Raw genomic sequence first — 17,841 nt, forward strand, 5'->3', positions numbered from 1 at the left:
GTAGCCGATATCCTCTGAGGAGACCTCTCAGTAGGGGGACATGCCTGTACGGCCCTTGAACTGTGTCAGTAACCTTAGGCCAAGGCGAAGTTCAGGAAGATCCGAGATCGTGAGCTAGAGGGCAAGAGCAAATGCTTGGATGGGGCAAGGTGAGTGAAACGTGGTTATGAGTCAGTGTGGAGTACTGAACGGGGTGTCTAGGAGGCAGAAAGAGACGCGGGTCTGGCGTGTGGCGCGAAGCCAGGCTGCAGCCATCATTCAGGTGCTCGCGGGTCGCTGTCAGCCGCCAGAGTGGACAGGTGCACCCCGTGAGCATGCGGCCTGAAGCAGGGAGAGGGCGTGGCGGACTGCGAAGAGCTCCAGCGTTTGAGGGGGGAAGCTTCTTAGGAAAAGTGGGGTTCGGGGCACAGAAAGGAGGATATTAGAAGAGTTAAAGAGAAAGAAAAGGGAGAGCTGATGACAAGTTCCAGGCAGCGGCGAGCTCCCCTGAGCCCTGCTGCAGCGGGGTCAGCCGAGTGGAAGAGATGAAAAGGTGGGAGGCCGAGTATAAACACCCCTTTTACGGAGCCTTTTGGGGCGGAGGAGGTGAGCTGGGCCTCGGCGGCAGCGGCGTCCCAAGGGTGTTTTTGAGAATGAGGACTTGAGCTCGCTGTGGGGAAGGGGCGGCGGAGGACAGCGGGGGTTGGACCCCTCTTTGGAAATTGCCTTCAGAGCCTGAGGCACATTTTCAACAATGGCACGTCTTCATTTTTTGAGAGTGGCTTTGATTTCTGGAAGCAGCCAAGTCAATTTAGAGCCAAGAGTGGTAAATCAGGTGGTGATCAAGCTGGATAATACAACTTCAAAAAAAAATAAAGTATAATTATAAAGTAGTAAAACTGATTTTCTTGTGAAGCTCATGAATTGGCTTAGAAAGTAGTTTTTAAAGAATTCCAGAAACCTTTTGAGCAATTGTGGCGTTACGTGAATTAAGTGTATGGAGTTTCTTGGTAACTTTCATAGGACACCGATGTGCATAGAAGTTCTCTTAGGGGTGCGAAGAAATTGGTCTTGTTATTTTATATTTACTCTTAATGCGCAAATGTAAAGTTGCCCTATAATCTTTTTGCCTGAGAGGTGACTTGGTGGAATTAAACCAAAGTTTGTATATGGGAGAATCAAGAGTTTCAAATTGTGATTGTTTAAACAGTTCTTCTGTGGTCTTACAGATGTAATTAGAATTCCTAGGATAGGAGTGTTCCCACAAGCATAATAATACTTTAAATGTGTCTTCAATTATCCTTTTCTATAGTCATATTTAATCGTTTCTTTTTGAAATAGAGTTACTTTGAAAATATTAAATCACTAGCATAATCTCGACTGTCAAACCTGGGACAGTGCTGGGCACGTAGTAGGCACTCAGCAAGTGTCCCTCTCCTGTCTTCTCTGCCCTGGGGTTTGACACACACCAGAGGACGTACCAAGAGAAAAATCAGTTCTCTGGTAGCAGGTCACCTCCATCGATGGTCAGCCCAAACAAATATCCAGGATAAAGAAATTTAGCCTTGTTGTTAATATGATAAGTATATACGTACCAAAACGTGTCATTTATCAAATGCTTCTTTTATACCTCTTTATATGGATAATCCCATATATGGATAATCCCATTTAATTATTTTATACTTATGTAATACCTTATTTAATCATTAAAACAGCCCCGTGAAATAATTATTCCTATTTCACAGATGAAGAAACTGTGGCTCAGGCAAGTGTTAGTCACTTGCCCCAGGTCTCACGGCCGAGAGGGGCCGAGCTGGGACTCGAATTCACGTCAGCGGTCAGGAAGCTTCCGGCCACCGTCCTCACGTGTCTCCACCTTCTTAAATCCACATCCTTGGTAAACATTTTTTTAAGAAAATCAATCTAAAACACCAAATCAACCAAAACACCACACACGTCCCCTCCCCCATATTGAGAAAAAAGAAGTGAGAGCCTTCTTCAGATCCCTACTGGCCGAAAAATGGTATAGCATTGTAATTTGTGCAGTTTGAATTACAAAAGCTATCTTTTTTTTTTAAGTTGATTTGCTTTTGAAATAGAACCTTGATATTAGTGTTTGGCCATGCCCTCCCCCGGCTCCCCACCCCTCACACACTCCTCGCGCCCCCAGGAGTGGGCGTATGGAAGCATCACTGCAACATCCTGTCACGGCTTGTTCAGGGGAAGCACAGGGAAAGCCACGACAAGTTAGCCATTCTAGGAAACTTTCCACAGCTGTTGCATTAATTAAGACTTTTTTGGTCCCAAATAACAGAAACCACTAGAGCTCTCTTAAGCAGAAAGGGAAGAATTTAAGGATCCTGTGGTGACTCCCAGAACCCAAGGGCAGGAAACCAAGGACTGAAGTGCGGCAGGAAACCCAAGAAGGCTTCGTTCTTCATTTCTTCCTCTCCTGCTCTCTGCCCACATGATCCCGTCTTCCCTCAGACTAGCCTCTTGTGCTTCCGACTGCTCGGAGGGCTGGCTGCTGCTGCCTACCAGCTACCCCAGCCCCTGGAGGGTCCCCGAGTTCTCACCACCTTCCTCCTCATCCTCCTCACCCTTTTTTGGTCCCAGTTCCAAATTCTAGGGCGAGGTTTGGTTTGTCCTGGTTTGGGAAAGTGAGCGTCAGGATATCTGCATTCACTGATTATTTTTCTATCCCAGAAGTTTGAAACTTTTAAATGATCCTGCTATCACAGGGCCAAAATATAAGAACATTCATTTCATATGGGTGTTAGAGACAAATCTGGCTTGAATCATCACTCCCTCTGCCACTTTCTAGGTATATATTCCTGGGCAAGTTACTTAACTTCTCTGAGCCTCGTTTTCTTTACAAGTTGACAGGGGTACGCAGGTACTGTCGTCCTCATGAGGTTATGGCAGGGATAAAGTGTAGTAACACGTATAATGTTTGGCACAGGGTCTGGCCTACATTCTGCTTGATAAACTATTGTTCCTTCTTTCTTTCTGATAAGCATTAAGGCACATTGTTTCACCAAAAAGATGTTTAAGTCCTGTGTAGAGTAAAATTTTCAGACTATCCTCTGCCTTCAAATTCTGTTTCTCCTTAGCACACACTCCCCATTTTTTTGTTCTACCCTTGAGTATCAGTATATTCATAACCAAAAGGCCTTTGGTTCTAAACCTAGAAAGTTCTCTTGGGCCATTTTCTGAGGCCCCAAGGTCCTAAGACAGCCACGAAGTAAACTCTGCTTCTCACAGATACATTAGTACTTCTGGTAAATTCTGAGGTGAACGTCATTCATGGCTCTGCCACAGCCTCAGCCCGTCCCAGTGGTTGACGTTGAAGGAGCCCTTTAAAGATTCAATTCAGTAAATATTATCTCTACTGTTACAAGACCCAGAAATAGATATTGTTAGGATTGAAAAGTACACAATTGAGAAAAACAGTTCTTTCTTTAGAAGAGAATAAAGTCTAGAAGAACGGGTGATGAATCTACACAAGTCACTAATTCAGGACGTGTAGCAGAGCTGGTTTGCTGGGGACACTTGTCAATGACGGTAAGTCATCTTAAGTAAGAGTGGAAAAACAGTGTGAAGCCAGCTCATGGAGGGTATTGAATGCCAAGCTGAAGACTATGGTGCCATGATAGCTGGAAGCTAGTGAAGGTTTTTGAGAAAGGAGCATAAGCTAATGCTGTGTTTTAGGAACTTCACCCTGGTGGCCAGATGCTAAAGGATCTGAAAGGCAGGAGAAGAGAGGAGACTGGAGTCCATTTGGGGAGCGCTGCTTCAGTAGGAAAAGGAGGTAGGATTGTGAATTCAGGATCAGTCCGAAGCTGGCTTAGCACTGGGTAATAAGGACTGAGCTGAGGTACAGGGAGCGCGGAGGGAGACCTAAACTCTGAAGGTGCGGGAAGAGGTCCAGATTGTAGATGGGGCCATCTGCGGTCACTGGGGGAGGGCCCTCCTCTCCCGAAGATGGGACGGGGGCGGAGAAGTCGTTCCCTGTGTCTCACGTGGTTCTGCAGCCAGGGGAGTGCTTACGGTAACTCGGGGTGCTGCTAGTAGAGCTTGACTCACCCTGCCCACCGCACGGGGAGACTTTGTGGGGTTCATTTTTTGGTTAGTTTTTGTTTGTGTTTATGTTCTTGAGAAAGGAAAACTAGATGAGATTCAGTGCATTATTTGGAAATTCTTTGGAGTAAACAGTAATTATGAACACATTTTCCTTTCAAAATCTAAGTATTTAATATTAAAATCAGCCAGAAAGTCATTATCAGCCTGCTTTAAAAACAAACCAACAAAAACTATAGAATCAGCTCTGTGAACAATGAAATGGGATTCTGGCCCAAAATGACTATTTAAAAGACATACAAGACTAGACTTGGTCTTCCCCATTAATGAGAAGAAAAAAGTCACACTTTTTTGTCCGATAAAATTACAAAGTTCTACTCATGTTGGCCAAAGTAATAGACACCCTGAACATCCTGAAATGTAACAGACATTTATTTTGACATTTTTGTTTGATATATTCAAGTAGTTATTCTTTTCAGCACAAAATTTAATTAAAATGCTTGTACATATCTCTTAAGCCTCCCACCTCACTACTCTGGGGCTCCAGTAAACATTCTCAGTATGTTACAGAACTGGGCAAGATCTGTTATGGCCCATTCATGGTGCTCTAATCATCCTTTTAATAAGAAACAATCATTTGGGAATACATTTTCCAGGCAGTTCCCCTGCCTCCCAGGGGGAATATTTTGAGGCCTCCTAGTGACCATGGGATTAAAAACCTTGACAGGGGAGCCCTAGAATTCTCTAAGAGCTGGGCTTTTGAAAGATTCATTGTCGTGGACTCTCCCTTTGAAAGAGACCACTTTATCTTACTCCTAAACATCTATAGGACAAACATAGCGCTTTCTGAAAAGAAATTCTGGGTAATGCAGAAGAACAAACGTATGTAGGTAATCCAGTATGGGTAGTGTGTAATTTGAAGAATGATAGTTCCATTTTTATGGTTGCCATAACAATCATACGGTTGTGCAAAAAATGTGTATAGCTTTTATAGAAGGGAGCTGGCACCATTGTAATGATTCTTCTCATATCAGAACAACTGTTTTCAGATCTGAAAAATAGGGGTGGCTTAACCCTTCCCCAGTAATCTCAGCATGTTCCCTGAGAAGGTTCTTTGGAGCTCCAGGGCTGTTGAAATGCATTCACCACTTACATTTGCATTTTAGCCTGATAAATGGATTGAGAATTAAGGATGATGATCCTTTCAACAGCAGGTTCTGAATTCCTAGCTTGGGAATTCAAAGGATGAGAAAAAAAAAATCCTGTTCCTCAAATAGAAATCTAGGAGAGCTGTCTAGACATAGTTAATTCCTTGACTTTGTGACTATTCTTAATTCTGCCCACTAGTATTTAAATCCATTAAATACTAGCTTTTACCCTGGCATTGTGTTTAAGGCTCTGATAAAGTCATTTTAAAATTTGGTTATAATTTCTGTTTTATTTTTACACATCAGCTGTATCTCTTCTGGAAATTGTAAAGCAAATTTAAAAATGTAGTATACCTAAGTAAAATGAATGTCTATGCATATTCTTTTTTTGGCTTCCTTTCCTATTTTTGTATATCCCTCCTCCAAAAAAGTACTTGGGACTTGACTTTCTCTGACAAACTAAGGAATACTCACTTTGAATAAACTCGATATCAGAACCCTGAATGCAGATTTTCAGATTCAGGATTAAAAGCTGCCATACTGGGTACCTAAAAATGGAGTCAACTTAGTCAACTATAGAGAAACATTTTCTGGAAAGAAATTTGGGTATTATTATTTCAGCCAAAATGTTTCTGGGGTGTTTAAATTTTATGATAAAATACAGAGCTAAGGATAACTAGAAAAAAAAGTCAGCTTCCATTGAAATAAAACTGCTGAGTCTAATTAACTTCTTTTAACACCTTCTCTTTTGAATCCCTGTCCCATTTAATCAAAGCTCTGTATTTCTGTGACCCGAGACACATTACTTAATCTCTCTGAGCCTCAGTTTCCCCATCCACAAAAAGAGAGTAAAAAAATCATACCATTATTATAATTCTGTATTCTCAAGAGGTGATTTCTAAGAGATGGAGGGAAAAAGGGGGGGAGAAGGTGTTTCTGATGAGAGTGAGGTTTCCCACGTAGCGAAGACCTCTACTATGTTCATATTCTGTGAAGATTTTATACACTGCATAGAACTTTTTATGCTAAACTCTTAACACTCTATATCTGGGGGCCTAGATATTTGATCCTTTTGTGGGAGCATTTCCTGGAAGCCTAATGCTACTTCATTTCGTCCTATTTTAAAAAGTAAGTTCTATCAAACAGTATTCTCATAGCCTCTTTTAAAATAACCCCAATCTGGCATTTGAAATCTGGATTATAGGAAAACCCTTCTACCAGAGGTAAAGGAAGGCAGGGAGATGCTCAGAGCAAGCTGTGGGCAGGAAGACCTCTGGGCCCAGTGGGGCTCTGCGGCTCTCCTCCTCTGGTGGGCACGCAGAGCCGCCTCTAAACGCCTGCAAGCCTGGATTTAAAACTTCTTGGACAGGAAGTAACGAGCGCGCAGCCAAGCCGTCTCTGCTCTACGTGCAGACTTTCTTGGCTGAGTCGTACCAGGGGCTCAGCGCCTTCGGGTTAACTAACTCGGTGGATCATGGGCCTTTCCACCCACGCCTTCCTCTCCCACAGAGCCGTGGCTCACTCCCTCACCTCTTTCAAGTAAGTCATTTTCAAATAACCTCGTCTCACTGAGGCCTGCCCGACTCGCCTACGTATAATCACAGTCAGTACTTTGAGCCCTCCTTGCTCTGTTCTAACATTCTTTTCTTTCTTTTCCCTCCGCCGTACTTCAGTACAATTCTGTCTCCTTTCTGGCCCCTCTCCCACTAGAATGTAAGTGGATAGGAGGCTTCGTTTTCAAATGTGCCCCAAACATCGAGAGCAGTAGATGCCCGGTAAACACTGAATAAAGGAATTCTCACCTTCTTTCTCTTGACCTCTGGTAACCTTCTTCACATTGATCCCTCGCTGGTCTCTACAACTTCGATTTGATCTTGACACAAAATAAGTGAAAATTTATGAAAAGAGCTATGATTACACAGTTGTGAATCATTTAGAACAAGAGATGGGCCTCTTTCTTGGGAAAAGTCACGTTTGAAGGGCTGCATGGTTAAAGAGGAAGCCAACTAATTCTTCATGGCTACAAAGGGCCAAATTATGAAGTTTCTCTGAATCAGATTGCAGTTCAGAATATGGAAGTACTTTCTCATAGGTAGAGCTCTCTAAAGTTGAATGGCCTGTCTGGCGAGGCGGTGAACTCCATGGCCTCCTTGTCCCAAGTATTCGAGAGGTGAGCTGATCTACCTGATTGATTTTTTTGGTTTGGAGGTATTTTGATGATAAGATTTGGAACAAGGCGACTTCTAAGGAACTTGCCACTCTTAACGATTCTCTGATTCTGATCCCTGAACTGATACGGAGTAATTTTTAGGATTTATTGTTAAGTGAAAAAGCAAGTTGCCAAAGAGGTTTTATAGTATTCAACTGTTTGTGTAGGAAAAGAGAGCAAATAAGAAAAAAAAATCTATCAAAAAGGAAAGCAGAAGAAAGAGTAAACCAGAAAACGATAATAGTCATCTCTAGGGGATGATAGGTGGGCCTGAGAAAGAAGGATGCAGTGAGAATAAGACTTCTCTGAGTACACTTGAACTTTGAAACATTTCAATGTTTTAAATATTCAGCAATAAAATCAAATCAAATCTAAAAGGAGATAAAAGCAACATCTCTAAGAGTGACATAAAACAAAAACAGATGGTCCTAATGTTTACCAAACGTCACTACGTACAGAAAAAAAAAAATTAATTCGAGTAACTTTTGGGTACTGTGTATTTGATCACTCTGACTATATACCCTTAGTGACTACATTCTAAGTATAAAACTCCAAAGAAATCTTAAATGTAATAGGTTCTTTAATGCTAATGGAACTGGGATTATAATTCTGAAACTCTTTTGAGTATTGAGGTGTTTGGGAGCTGAGGTTCTCACTGGGATGAAGATGTAAATATGGACGGCACGAGAGCCAGCGAGGAGGAACTCTGTGGCGTTAGATTCCAGTGGGAGGTGTCGGTATGATTGCATGATTTTTAAACAGTATGTCAGGCTGAACCACATGAAACTGCCCGTTTTTATGCCACAAGTAGTCAAATATGAGCAATGCCTATGATTTAACCCAGTATTTTCTAATTCTGCTCACTAAAAGGTATTGTCATTCTGTAGAAGAATGCCCTCTTTCTTAGAGATGCATGCTAAAGTATGGAGGGCTCAAGTATCATGATCTCTGCAACATAATTTTAAATAGTTCAGATGTTTAAAAAAATAGCTATATGAAGGGAGGAATGGGGGTGAGAAAGATAAAGCAAAAATAGCAAAGTGTTGACATTTGATGAATTTTGATGAGATTATGAAAATGGATGTGCATTTTTCTATTCATTTAGCTTTCCTGAGTGTTTGACATTTTTTAAAATGAAAATTGAAGAAAAGAAAGTTAATTATAGCATATTCTCTGAGTTTGAACCGTGGCTTTCCTGGCACATGCTGTAGTCTTTGGCTCCCATATTTCCAGGCCAGCCTTGTCTTGTGGCCTCTGCTCCAGAGTGTCATTTTTCGAAGTATTAAGAGAGGTTCAGTGAGTGAATGAATGTAAAAGGGGAGGTCATTTCAGTCGGTTCCGATTCCGTCTTATCTTATCACTGTCCTTTAGAAAGTAACCACTTGGTCTACAATGTTGCTGAAGCTTGGGGGAGACCTTCTGCCGACCCTAGATGAAGACCCCGGGCCAGGTTGAAAGAACCTGCCCAGGGCATTGCGTCATTTCTTTCTGCTCACCCCATGTCCTTGCATGTGTCACTTCATCACCGGGGGGAAGAGGAGGGACAGATGGACCAAGGTCTCTTTCTGCTTTAAACAGACCTAAGTCTTTTTCTGTTCTGAAAAATCTGTGATTACCGTCAGACTTGTTAGCATCTGTTGTGGCAGTAGAACTGAGTGATAGAGTATTACCATATCCACAGCTGCCGTCAGAAAAAGCGAAAGGTCCAGCCCACTGCACCCAGGGGGTAGACCGAGGTTTGAATGATGATCCCAGCTCCCTTTGCCTGCAAGAGAAGAGGTTGGTCCGGCCCCGAGGAAGGTCAAGGTGAGGTGGAAGCACAGATGGAGTCAACATCTGACTTGACTGGACCATCGCGGCCCAGCTGGCTGAGCTCCTCCCGTCCCCCTTAGGGACACGTCGCCATGGATGGAGTGCTCCAGCTGCTCAGCTCTTTTTTTTTTTTGCTCCAGTTTACAGTAAATAAAAATTTTTGGTTTCTTTATAAAGGCTGATATCATCTAATCTAAGAAAGTGTTTGAGTAAAAGAGAAATTTTATTCTTTATCCTCTTAAATTTTTTTTCATTCCTTTCCCCCCATTCACCATCGACCCAGATCCTCTCACGGGGATCGCCTGCTAGCGAGGAGAGCGTCACGGACGTGGAGGGCCTCTGGCCGTTTCACTAGTCTAGAAATGGTCCCTGAACCGCAGTGTGTAAAACACCGTTTTATGAGAAAAGAGGTTGGGATGAAGATGGAAAAGGACACCCTGGGAAACAGCAGCACTGTGGTGTGACCGCAGATTTGGGTGCCAAGAGGTCATGAGTTCTAACCCTAAATGTTTTTCCCAAGACACAGTTGCGAAATCGAATGGAAAAGTGCTAAAGAGAGCTCTTCGGTCATTTTCTCATTCGCTTATCCACCTGCCGCTCCTTGCACGTGTGCCTTCGGTGTGCTAGGAGAGACGCAGGGGCAGCCAGACCTTGAAGAGCTCCCAGCCTTGTCAGTGCGATAAGACATGTCCGTAAGTTGGGGGCAGTGGCCAGTGCCATCAGAGCGAGACAGGTCATAGGCGTGGGCATGGCAGGCAGGGAGAGGCAGCTCCCACCAGGGGGCCACAGAGGTTGCCTAGGAAAAAGATGGCATTGCAGCCAGGCCTTCAAAAGCCAGGCGGCTCGTAAATGCTGGCAGTCGGTGAGGAAATGACCAGTGTCAGGAGCAGCACGACCAGAGTCTCGGAGGCCAGAGGACGCGGAGAAGAGTCTGGCACAGAAGATACGCATTGGGAGTGCGCCATCTAACCGGAAAAATCTAGGTGAGGGCCATACCTGAAAGGCTCTGCATTCGAAGCTGAATTTCCATTTTAGTAAGGAGTTGATGAAGGTTCTCGATCTAACGCAGGCTTTTTTAAAGACGATTAATCTGGCAGCACTATGACCTTGGGGAGAGCAATTTCTGTGATATGGTAGCGGCCATGGCCAAAATCCAGCGAGGTGAATAGTGACAAAGTGGTGAGTAAAAGCTGCTGTGGAGACTAGACAGCTGTTCCAGCTGCAAGGAGGCAGAGATGCTGGTACCTTGAGGAGGAGGAAGATGCAAAGTCAGAGGGAGAGAGTGTGAGTGACAGAGGAACAGAATCTGTTTCTACGCTTTTGTTATTTCCTGGGATTCTTGGCCCGGTCTTACGGGATTACGGAAGGCTCTTAGTTATCCTTCCTGTGTTTTTTCCCAGACCAATGGCTTTGAGTAAAACTATCTTAGAAGTTTCTGTCACTTTAAAAAGTTCTACTAAGCCCTCCAGTCACGTGCCTTCAGAAATTTGGGTTACATAACATCGCTCTGAACTGGAATTCTGCAGCCTCATGAACTGGAGTCTCGTTCTTTCCCTCCCCCACCTGGCACTTTGCGTTCTGTGGGTCAGGGTTAGCTTCTTTCTAACCATTGTTGCGGAACTCTAAATATTTGGTCTCACAGGTTCTGAAAGCTGGCAAACTGGGCTGCTCCCTGCAGGTTGTGAGACCAAAGCCTTCCAGAAAAGGAGCCAGTAAAATCCCAGGCACATTAACAGAGTGGAACAGCCGCACGGTGCACCGCCCGGGGAGGGGGGCCGGGCTCCCCAGTGCCAAGGCCAGCAGCTCCCAGCCGCAGTGGCCCACGACCAGAAGGAGCCCTCGTGCACCACGTCGTGGCCGACCCGCAGCCGTGGCGATAACAACAGATTAAATCGCTGGCTCTCAGCACTGAGGACTGGGGTCGCTCAGGGTCCCTCACTGTCCCCTTGCTTGTCCCAGCTGTCCGTGGTGAGAGAGCAAGTTGGAGCCACAGCTACCGTGCGAGTACTTGCTGGGGGCCCTGTGAGTTTTACTCTGTCTAGAGGTTAGTTCTCTTGGTAGCCCACACCGAAGGCCTCTTTGCCAACCCACATCCCCTCAACGTGCATGTTCGTTTATACCCTGCTTTAGAAGAAATGATTCAAGGCAACTCGCAGATATACATATAATGCAGTGACTTTTTTTTAACAATTAGGATATGAGGTTAACTAAATCTATGCATAGAAAACTTAGGCACAGCCAGGATAAAGGTTAATTCACCAAGTTCAAACTACAAACAAGATCCTCCGGAGTCAAGTCACAGATGTCTTTTCTGAGTCCTAGCAGCCAAAGCAAGGAGGGAAATCTAAAAAGATAAAATTCACGTGTCTGTAAGATATAAATAAACCATCAGCTCAAGAGAAGAGTGGGTCCCTGTACTTCCTAAACTTCCCCCATAAAAGGGGCACTGAGGGTGACATGGACAAGGCCCTCATCAGCATCCCTGCCGTGCATAGCATAGCCACTTGGTTGACTTCTTGCCGTGTTCCTTGGGGTGGGCTTGGTGGCAAGGCCCCATGTGGGACAAGGACCCCACTGGAGGCCTGTGCAGGGTGTTCCTGTGCAGTTCATCTCGTCTGAAAGGGCACTCTCCCGAGGAGCCTTGCATCTGGAAGGCGCTCTGCCACACACACACGCACACGCACACACACTGTGCCAAGAGGAGCCTTGCATCTGGGAGGCGCTCTGCCACTCACACATGCACGCGCTCTCACACGCACACGCACACGCACGCACTCACACACACACACACACACGCACACACTCTATGCCAAGAGCAGATGAGTCTGGCGAGAGCTGTGTGATACCAGCATGTTGAAGGCCCTGAGAGTCCCACAGTTAAGCTATTGGCTCAGCATTTCTCAAACTGATTCTATCACAAGACCTTTTTAAAAAATTAAAGCACTTGGCACATTGAAAAACGATCTGAAACAGGGATCAGCAGACTTTCTGCTAAGGGCCAATGGGTAGTCGAAGTATACAGTCTGTCATAACTACTCAACTCTGCCATTGTATCGAAAAAGTATGGCTGTGTTTCGATAAAACTTCATTTATGGATACTGAAATTTGAATTTTATGTAATTTTCATGTGTTATGAAATAATTTTTTTTCCATTTTTTTCAACCATTTAAAAATGCAAAAACCATTCTTAGCTTGCTGGCCATTCAAAACAGGTGGCAGGCCGATTTGGCCTGTGAGCTGTAGTTTGCCAGCCCCTGGTCAAGAATAATGTTTGGATGGTATGTCTTTCCAGCAAGCTTTCCTGAGTGCTGTTTCTTGGAGTTGTTTTAATTTAGACTTTTATGTTTCTGGTTTTAAGAGCAGAGTTTTTGAAAGTAGAAAATTGGTTTGAGTGCTTACGGGTTAGCCTAAGATTTTTCTCAGAAACAGTTTGTGGATCCTTTCAAAGAAGACTGACAAACTAATAATTGAAACCTTCTAGTTTTACTCTGTTACATATGGCTGAATCAGTTCAAGACTGGAAATGTTTTATTGGGCATTGTCATTCACACGTAGAAATAAAAGTCTCAAATCACCCAGAGACATTTAATTTTAAGAAGTATAGCTTCTTAATCAACTCTCCCAAGTTAATCGGTCGCCTCTGGCCCCCACCAAGCTAAGAGCGTTTTATTTATTTATTTATTTGTTTGTTTGTTTATTTATTTGTTTGTTTATTTATTTATTTATTTAGCTGGCTGGAGGGATGCTCTTTCAGCTTTTCATGACGTCATTACACTGAAAAATATTCCTACCACCAAGTCTGACGTTCAGTTGCAGTTCATCAAGTATTTATTGAGTACTCAGCACGTATAAAGCATTTTGGTAGCTTTTACAGGGGATACAAAAAGAAGCAAGAAGCAGACAGTTCCTTCCCTTGTGAATCAAGTTCAAGATCCTCAACAATTGAAAGCCCATTACTGTGAAGTCAGGACTAAGTTCACCTCTCTGTCTTTTCCTGTCAGCGTGCACGCATTTATTCACTCAGCAAACACTGTGAGTTGCTCCCTGTGTTCGTAGCCCTGGAACACAAACTTGGGGAGCTCGTTTTCCAGGGGACATCGGTGTTTCTCTTTTCCTCTGGCATTCTCGCATAATTACCCATTGAGTCAGTGGACAGAAGTTATTTCTATCCGGAGACCTCAACATTAATATTCCCCACACTGTGTGTGCCTCTTCGTGAAATAGTGAGACCTCCCAATGAATCTCTTTTTCTGGGACAGCTCTCCAAACGCCCTTGTTTTCTCCACCTGAGCAGCACCCACCCTTCCCCGCCCTCTTCTCTTAGTGTACCAGTGAGTTCATGGTTTCACCAGGTTCCTGATTTTAAAGGTATTGACTATATTAAGCAATATGGGTCTACGAGATCGCTAAACATCATCAGAAACAACGTCATGTATCTGACAATTATTTTTGACTGGGGGACATTCTCGACAGTGGGAATTTTTCCCATTTATATGAAAGTAGTACTTAACTCTAGTGAAAATTTCAAAAAAAATATATACCGGTATAAAGGAAAAAAGTCCATAATTCTAGCACCTATCGGTCAGCTCTATTAATAAACACATATTTTTTTCTTTCCTTAATTCGGAAATCACATTTAAACTTTTTTAATTTTTAAATTAATAAACAGTGAAATTGACCTTTGTTGTACAAGTCTATGACTTTTAACACATGTATAGATTCATATAACTGCCACCATAATCAAGATATAGAAAAGCTCTGCTCCCCCAGAATGAGCACCCCTTTATAATCATACCTTCCTCCAACCCAGCCCGTGGGAACCACCGATCAGTGCTTACAAACACACAAAAACTTGGCTGAGTCTCAAAGGTGTTATTTTGGTGGTATAATACTACACTGATAGTATAATACTACGCTGATGGTATCTCACAAGCTTACATAATGTGTGATTCCATTTATAAGACATTCTCAAAAAGATGAAATCAGACATATTTGTTCTTTTTGTTTCTAAGTGGTGTTCCATTGTGTTGCTGCACCATAGTTTGGTTATCCAGTTACCATTTAAGAGTCTTCTTTTTTTTTTTTTAACATTTCTGAAATCCTGAAGTACATTAAAATCAAGATATATATTTAATGTGATAGGGTTGTTTGTTTCTCCAAAAAGCGATTATTGAAATGATGGTGCATCTTAGACTAAATATTGTCTTGGAATTGGGGCATCGTGGTGGCAAGAGGGTCAGCGCGAGGGGTCGGAAAGGGCTGTCGAGGTCGTTAGGAGTAAGGAAGGTGGACAGTAAGGAGCGGATCCAGGCAGGTCCTTTGAGCTGTGCCGGCTAGTGCCCGTGCGGCCTAGCAGCCTCCGAGTGCTTGGGGGACGTTTCAAGCAGAGGAGCGGGACGAGGAAAGGTGTCTTTACAAAGAATGAAGCCAGTCTATCCATGGCGAGCACCAGGAGGGCCACCATCATCAGTGTCGATGAGTCGGAAGGAGACTAGCCAATGGCAGCGGTGGCGCTGCTACTGCTAGAGAAAATAGAGACAGAATTGGGAGGAGTCCAGTAGCAGCAGGGAGCACTGACTAGGGAGCCTGCGTGTGGAAGGGAAGGGGTTACTGCTGAGCACCCCAATCTCCAGGCCAGTGCCTGGGGAGCAAAGGGCAGACGGCGTGGAGAGCTGGGGCCAAACTCTGCCCAGATCTTCAGGTATTTACATGGTGAGAATGGCCGGGTTGGGTGGGGCAGGTTAGTTGAGAAATTCTGAAGTAAAATGAGAAGGTCCCGGGGCTTCGCGGAGCAGTCTCACGTCTGCTGAGAACCCCTTCTCAGTGACTTGTAGGAGCTGCTCTCCACTTTGCTGCCGGTCACTGGCACATTTTCAAAGTAACTGTTCCTTAGTGTACATGCTGCCGAAGCGAGCACTCAGAGTAACTCTGCTTTAAAGCTATGCTGCAGTGGGTAAAGTTCCTATTACTCGCTAATGATATCTTCAATCTTTCTTTAGAAAAGACTGTGTCTTCACCATCGACCCATCGACTGCCCGAGACCTCGATGACGCTCTCTCCTGCAAGCCACTTGCTGACGGTAGGATGGAACCTTCAAGTCTATTTGGGGTTGCAGACGGCGTGCAGACCTTTGCAGTCGGCCTGGCTGCCTCGTACTCCAGAGGCAGCGTGATGTGCAAGCTGGGGTGTGCTTTGTCCCTGAATTTGCCCCAGGCCCCTAGGGCTACACAAGTATGTGACCTAAGGATTGTGTTCCCGTGGTGACTTCGGTGAGGGTGAGAATAAGAAACATCCTCTCACCAGGACCCTCTTTAGGCCCCAGAGGAGGCAGCGGTGAGGGAGAGGGGCTCATTCCAGGCCTTGGCGCGTCCAGAAGCTGCAGTTTGGCTGCGATGTGTTGGAGGAGAGAGGCCCGGCGGGGGGGAAGCGTGCGGCACTTGGCCTGTATTGACCCTACACATTGGGGTGATTCAGAGGGGCTCTCCAAAGATATGCCCAGCAGGGGATAGTGGGAAGACCCCCGCCCTGAGGAATGCCCCTCCAGGGCTGAGCTGGAGAAGCATGCTGCTCCCAGTAGGTCTTCATCTATCCAGCAGGTAGTGAAAGGCAGCTATTAGGTGCTCTTTAAACATTCTTTTGGGTTGGAGCTAAGCAGGAAAAAATGGGATTTGAAAACTACAGTAGGGTGAAGGGGAAGAAGTGAGGTCGCGAAAAGAGCAAACCCTACCAATCCCTATTTTAATGTCTCCCCAGACGTGCTGCTTATAGTCTTAGCTGCATCTCGCCCCTCACTAGGTCGTTGTCGGGGTGCCTGCTTCGGCTTCAGTCACTCTCCAACGTGGCTCTGGCACTAACGTGGCCTCGGATGCCTTGCCTGTGGCGGGTATCCACTCTGCAGTGTCAATCTGCTGGCCCAGTGGGCCAGTCTTTTGAAACATCGAGGAGGTGTTCTTCTGTCCCATTGGCACGAAACTCCATGGGCTCAGTGCGCGTAGCCTCTTCTCGGCTGTCACAGGCAGAGAAGCTTGGTAGAGAGAAGCCAGAGAGGCAGAAAGCGTCGTTGCCTAAAAATGCTTTTCCCTGCCTTTAGTGGGGTTCCTTCTTGAAACTAGGGGCCAGATGGCTCAGTATTTTCAGCTAAAGAAAATCGAAAGGAAGATAAAGCATAAAGAGAGAAAAGTTCCCATGGAAATTTGAGAGGAATTAATATATTTTTTAAATCCAAAATTTGAGCTGCCTACTTAAAAAAGCAAATAGTGAATTGGTTTCTCACATCCTGAGCCATCTCCGCCTTGTGCAGAGGCCTGGGCATAGAGGGCTGTGGGCGTGAGCCCCACTCCCCTGAGCCCAGTGTGAAAAGTGCCCCCAGGCAGAAAGCCAGGCAACAGCGGACGGCGTTCCTGCATTGCCCTCTCTCTGGGTTCACAGCCCTACTCCATTTGTAGTCTAATGCTTGAAAACAGCTGCTTTGTTGATTTTGTCCACTTTTATAGTTGTTAATGGCAGAAGGGTAGGTCTAATACCTGTTACTCCATCTTGGCTGGCCCAGATGATATTCTCCTGGCAGGGACACCAGGGAGCAGGCATGTGTCTGTCCTGTCTCACTCACTGCACACGTGTCGGAGTGCCAGATCACCAGCAGAGGTTTCATGTGGGGCAGTGGTAACAGGGCAAGAAAAGTAGATCGGGGCAAACTGTGCATGTTTGTAAGTTTCCAACCACAGAATATGCTTTGTCGAGCAGGTGAATGCCTGTTTTCAGTCTGTCGTTCAGGGACAGCAGTGAAAATGAGGACACCAATTTAGTGGTACGAGAGGAAGGAAAAGGAGAGGAAGTAGAGGCAGAGAAACGAGTCCGAGAAGCATTGTAATCGCTTAGGGACATCGGTGGTCAGGACCTGGACCGGAGGTGGTGGTAATATTGATGAGGGTGGGCAGGGTGGGTGTGAGCAAGGGGTGGCGACAGGAGAACCGATGGAAATGAATGTTGGAGTTGAGGGAGGGGTCCAAGATGGGGCAGGAGTTTCAACCTGGATGACAAGGAGATGGCTGGAATCCATGAGTTGGAAACTGGGGAGCGGGGAGGACAGGCTGGTTTCGGAGCGAGTACGTCCACATGGAATGGTCTGTCTGATGACGCGTGTTTATATAAGCTGCTGCAAATCCTTTTTAGAGGCGGTGGGATACAAATAAGCTACGTACACGTGGTCCAAATAACTACGTACAGAGAGCCCTCAAGAAAAGTAGACGACGCACCAGGATGCAAACAGGGATTTTGTTGGGATGATGGGCTTATAAGTGATTTTTCTCTTTCCTCTAGTTTCCACATTTTTATAATGTAGTAATAATAGTTTTATAATGAAAAAAAATTTTGTAATAAAAAAATATTATGAGGTGCCAGAAATCACAGGGCTGCCGAGTAGCGCACTGCACCAGGCGACCAGCTACCTTCCATCTGTTTAGATATTCTTGCATTCCAGCGGGGTCATTAACATCTGGTCATTTGGCAGAGCTGCAGAAAAAGGACATGGAAAAGGAGTCAAGGAAGAATCTGAAAAGGCCCGAGTTGGTCAATCAAGTGTTTTTATGGTGGCACTTCTACAGTTGGCCTTTG

At 44.9% G+C, this 17,841-nt stretch overlaps 1 protein-coding gene across 5 annotated transcripts in view; it reads left to right on the plus strand.

Annotated features, from left to right (window-relative positions):
• Positions 1–17,841, plus strand: part of DIS3L2 (DIS3 like 3'-5' exoribonuclease 2) — a 296,670-nt gene that overhangs the window by 152,639 nt on the left and 126,190 nt on the right. For 3 of the 5 annotated variants that reach the window (XR_002777885.1, XM_011383718.2, XM_023525183.1), the window contains exon 10: positions 15,228–15,307. Coding sequence is in view for 4 of the 5 variants with exons in the window: in XM_011383718.2 (XP_011382020.1) it covers positions 15,228–15,307 (80 nt within the window). In the remaining variant the exon portion in view is untranslated. Of the gene's footprint in view, positions 1–3,690; positions 3,780–9,097; positions 9,162–15,227; positions 15,308–17,841 lie in introns of those variants that run through there. The other 2 variants (XM_023525184.1, XM_023525185.1) reach the window with 2 other exon arrangements.

This window comes from Pteropus vampyrus, unplaced genomic scaffold (assembly GCF_000151845.1).
Source record: "Pteropus vampyrus isolate Shadow unplaced genomic scaffold, Pvam_2.0 Scaffold539, whole genome shotgun sequence".
NCBI lineage: Eukaryota > Metazoa > Chordata > Mammalia > Chiroptera > Pteropodidae > Pteropus > Pteropus vampyrus.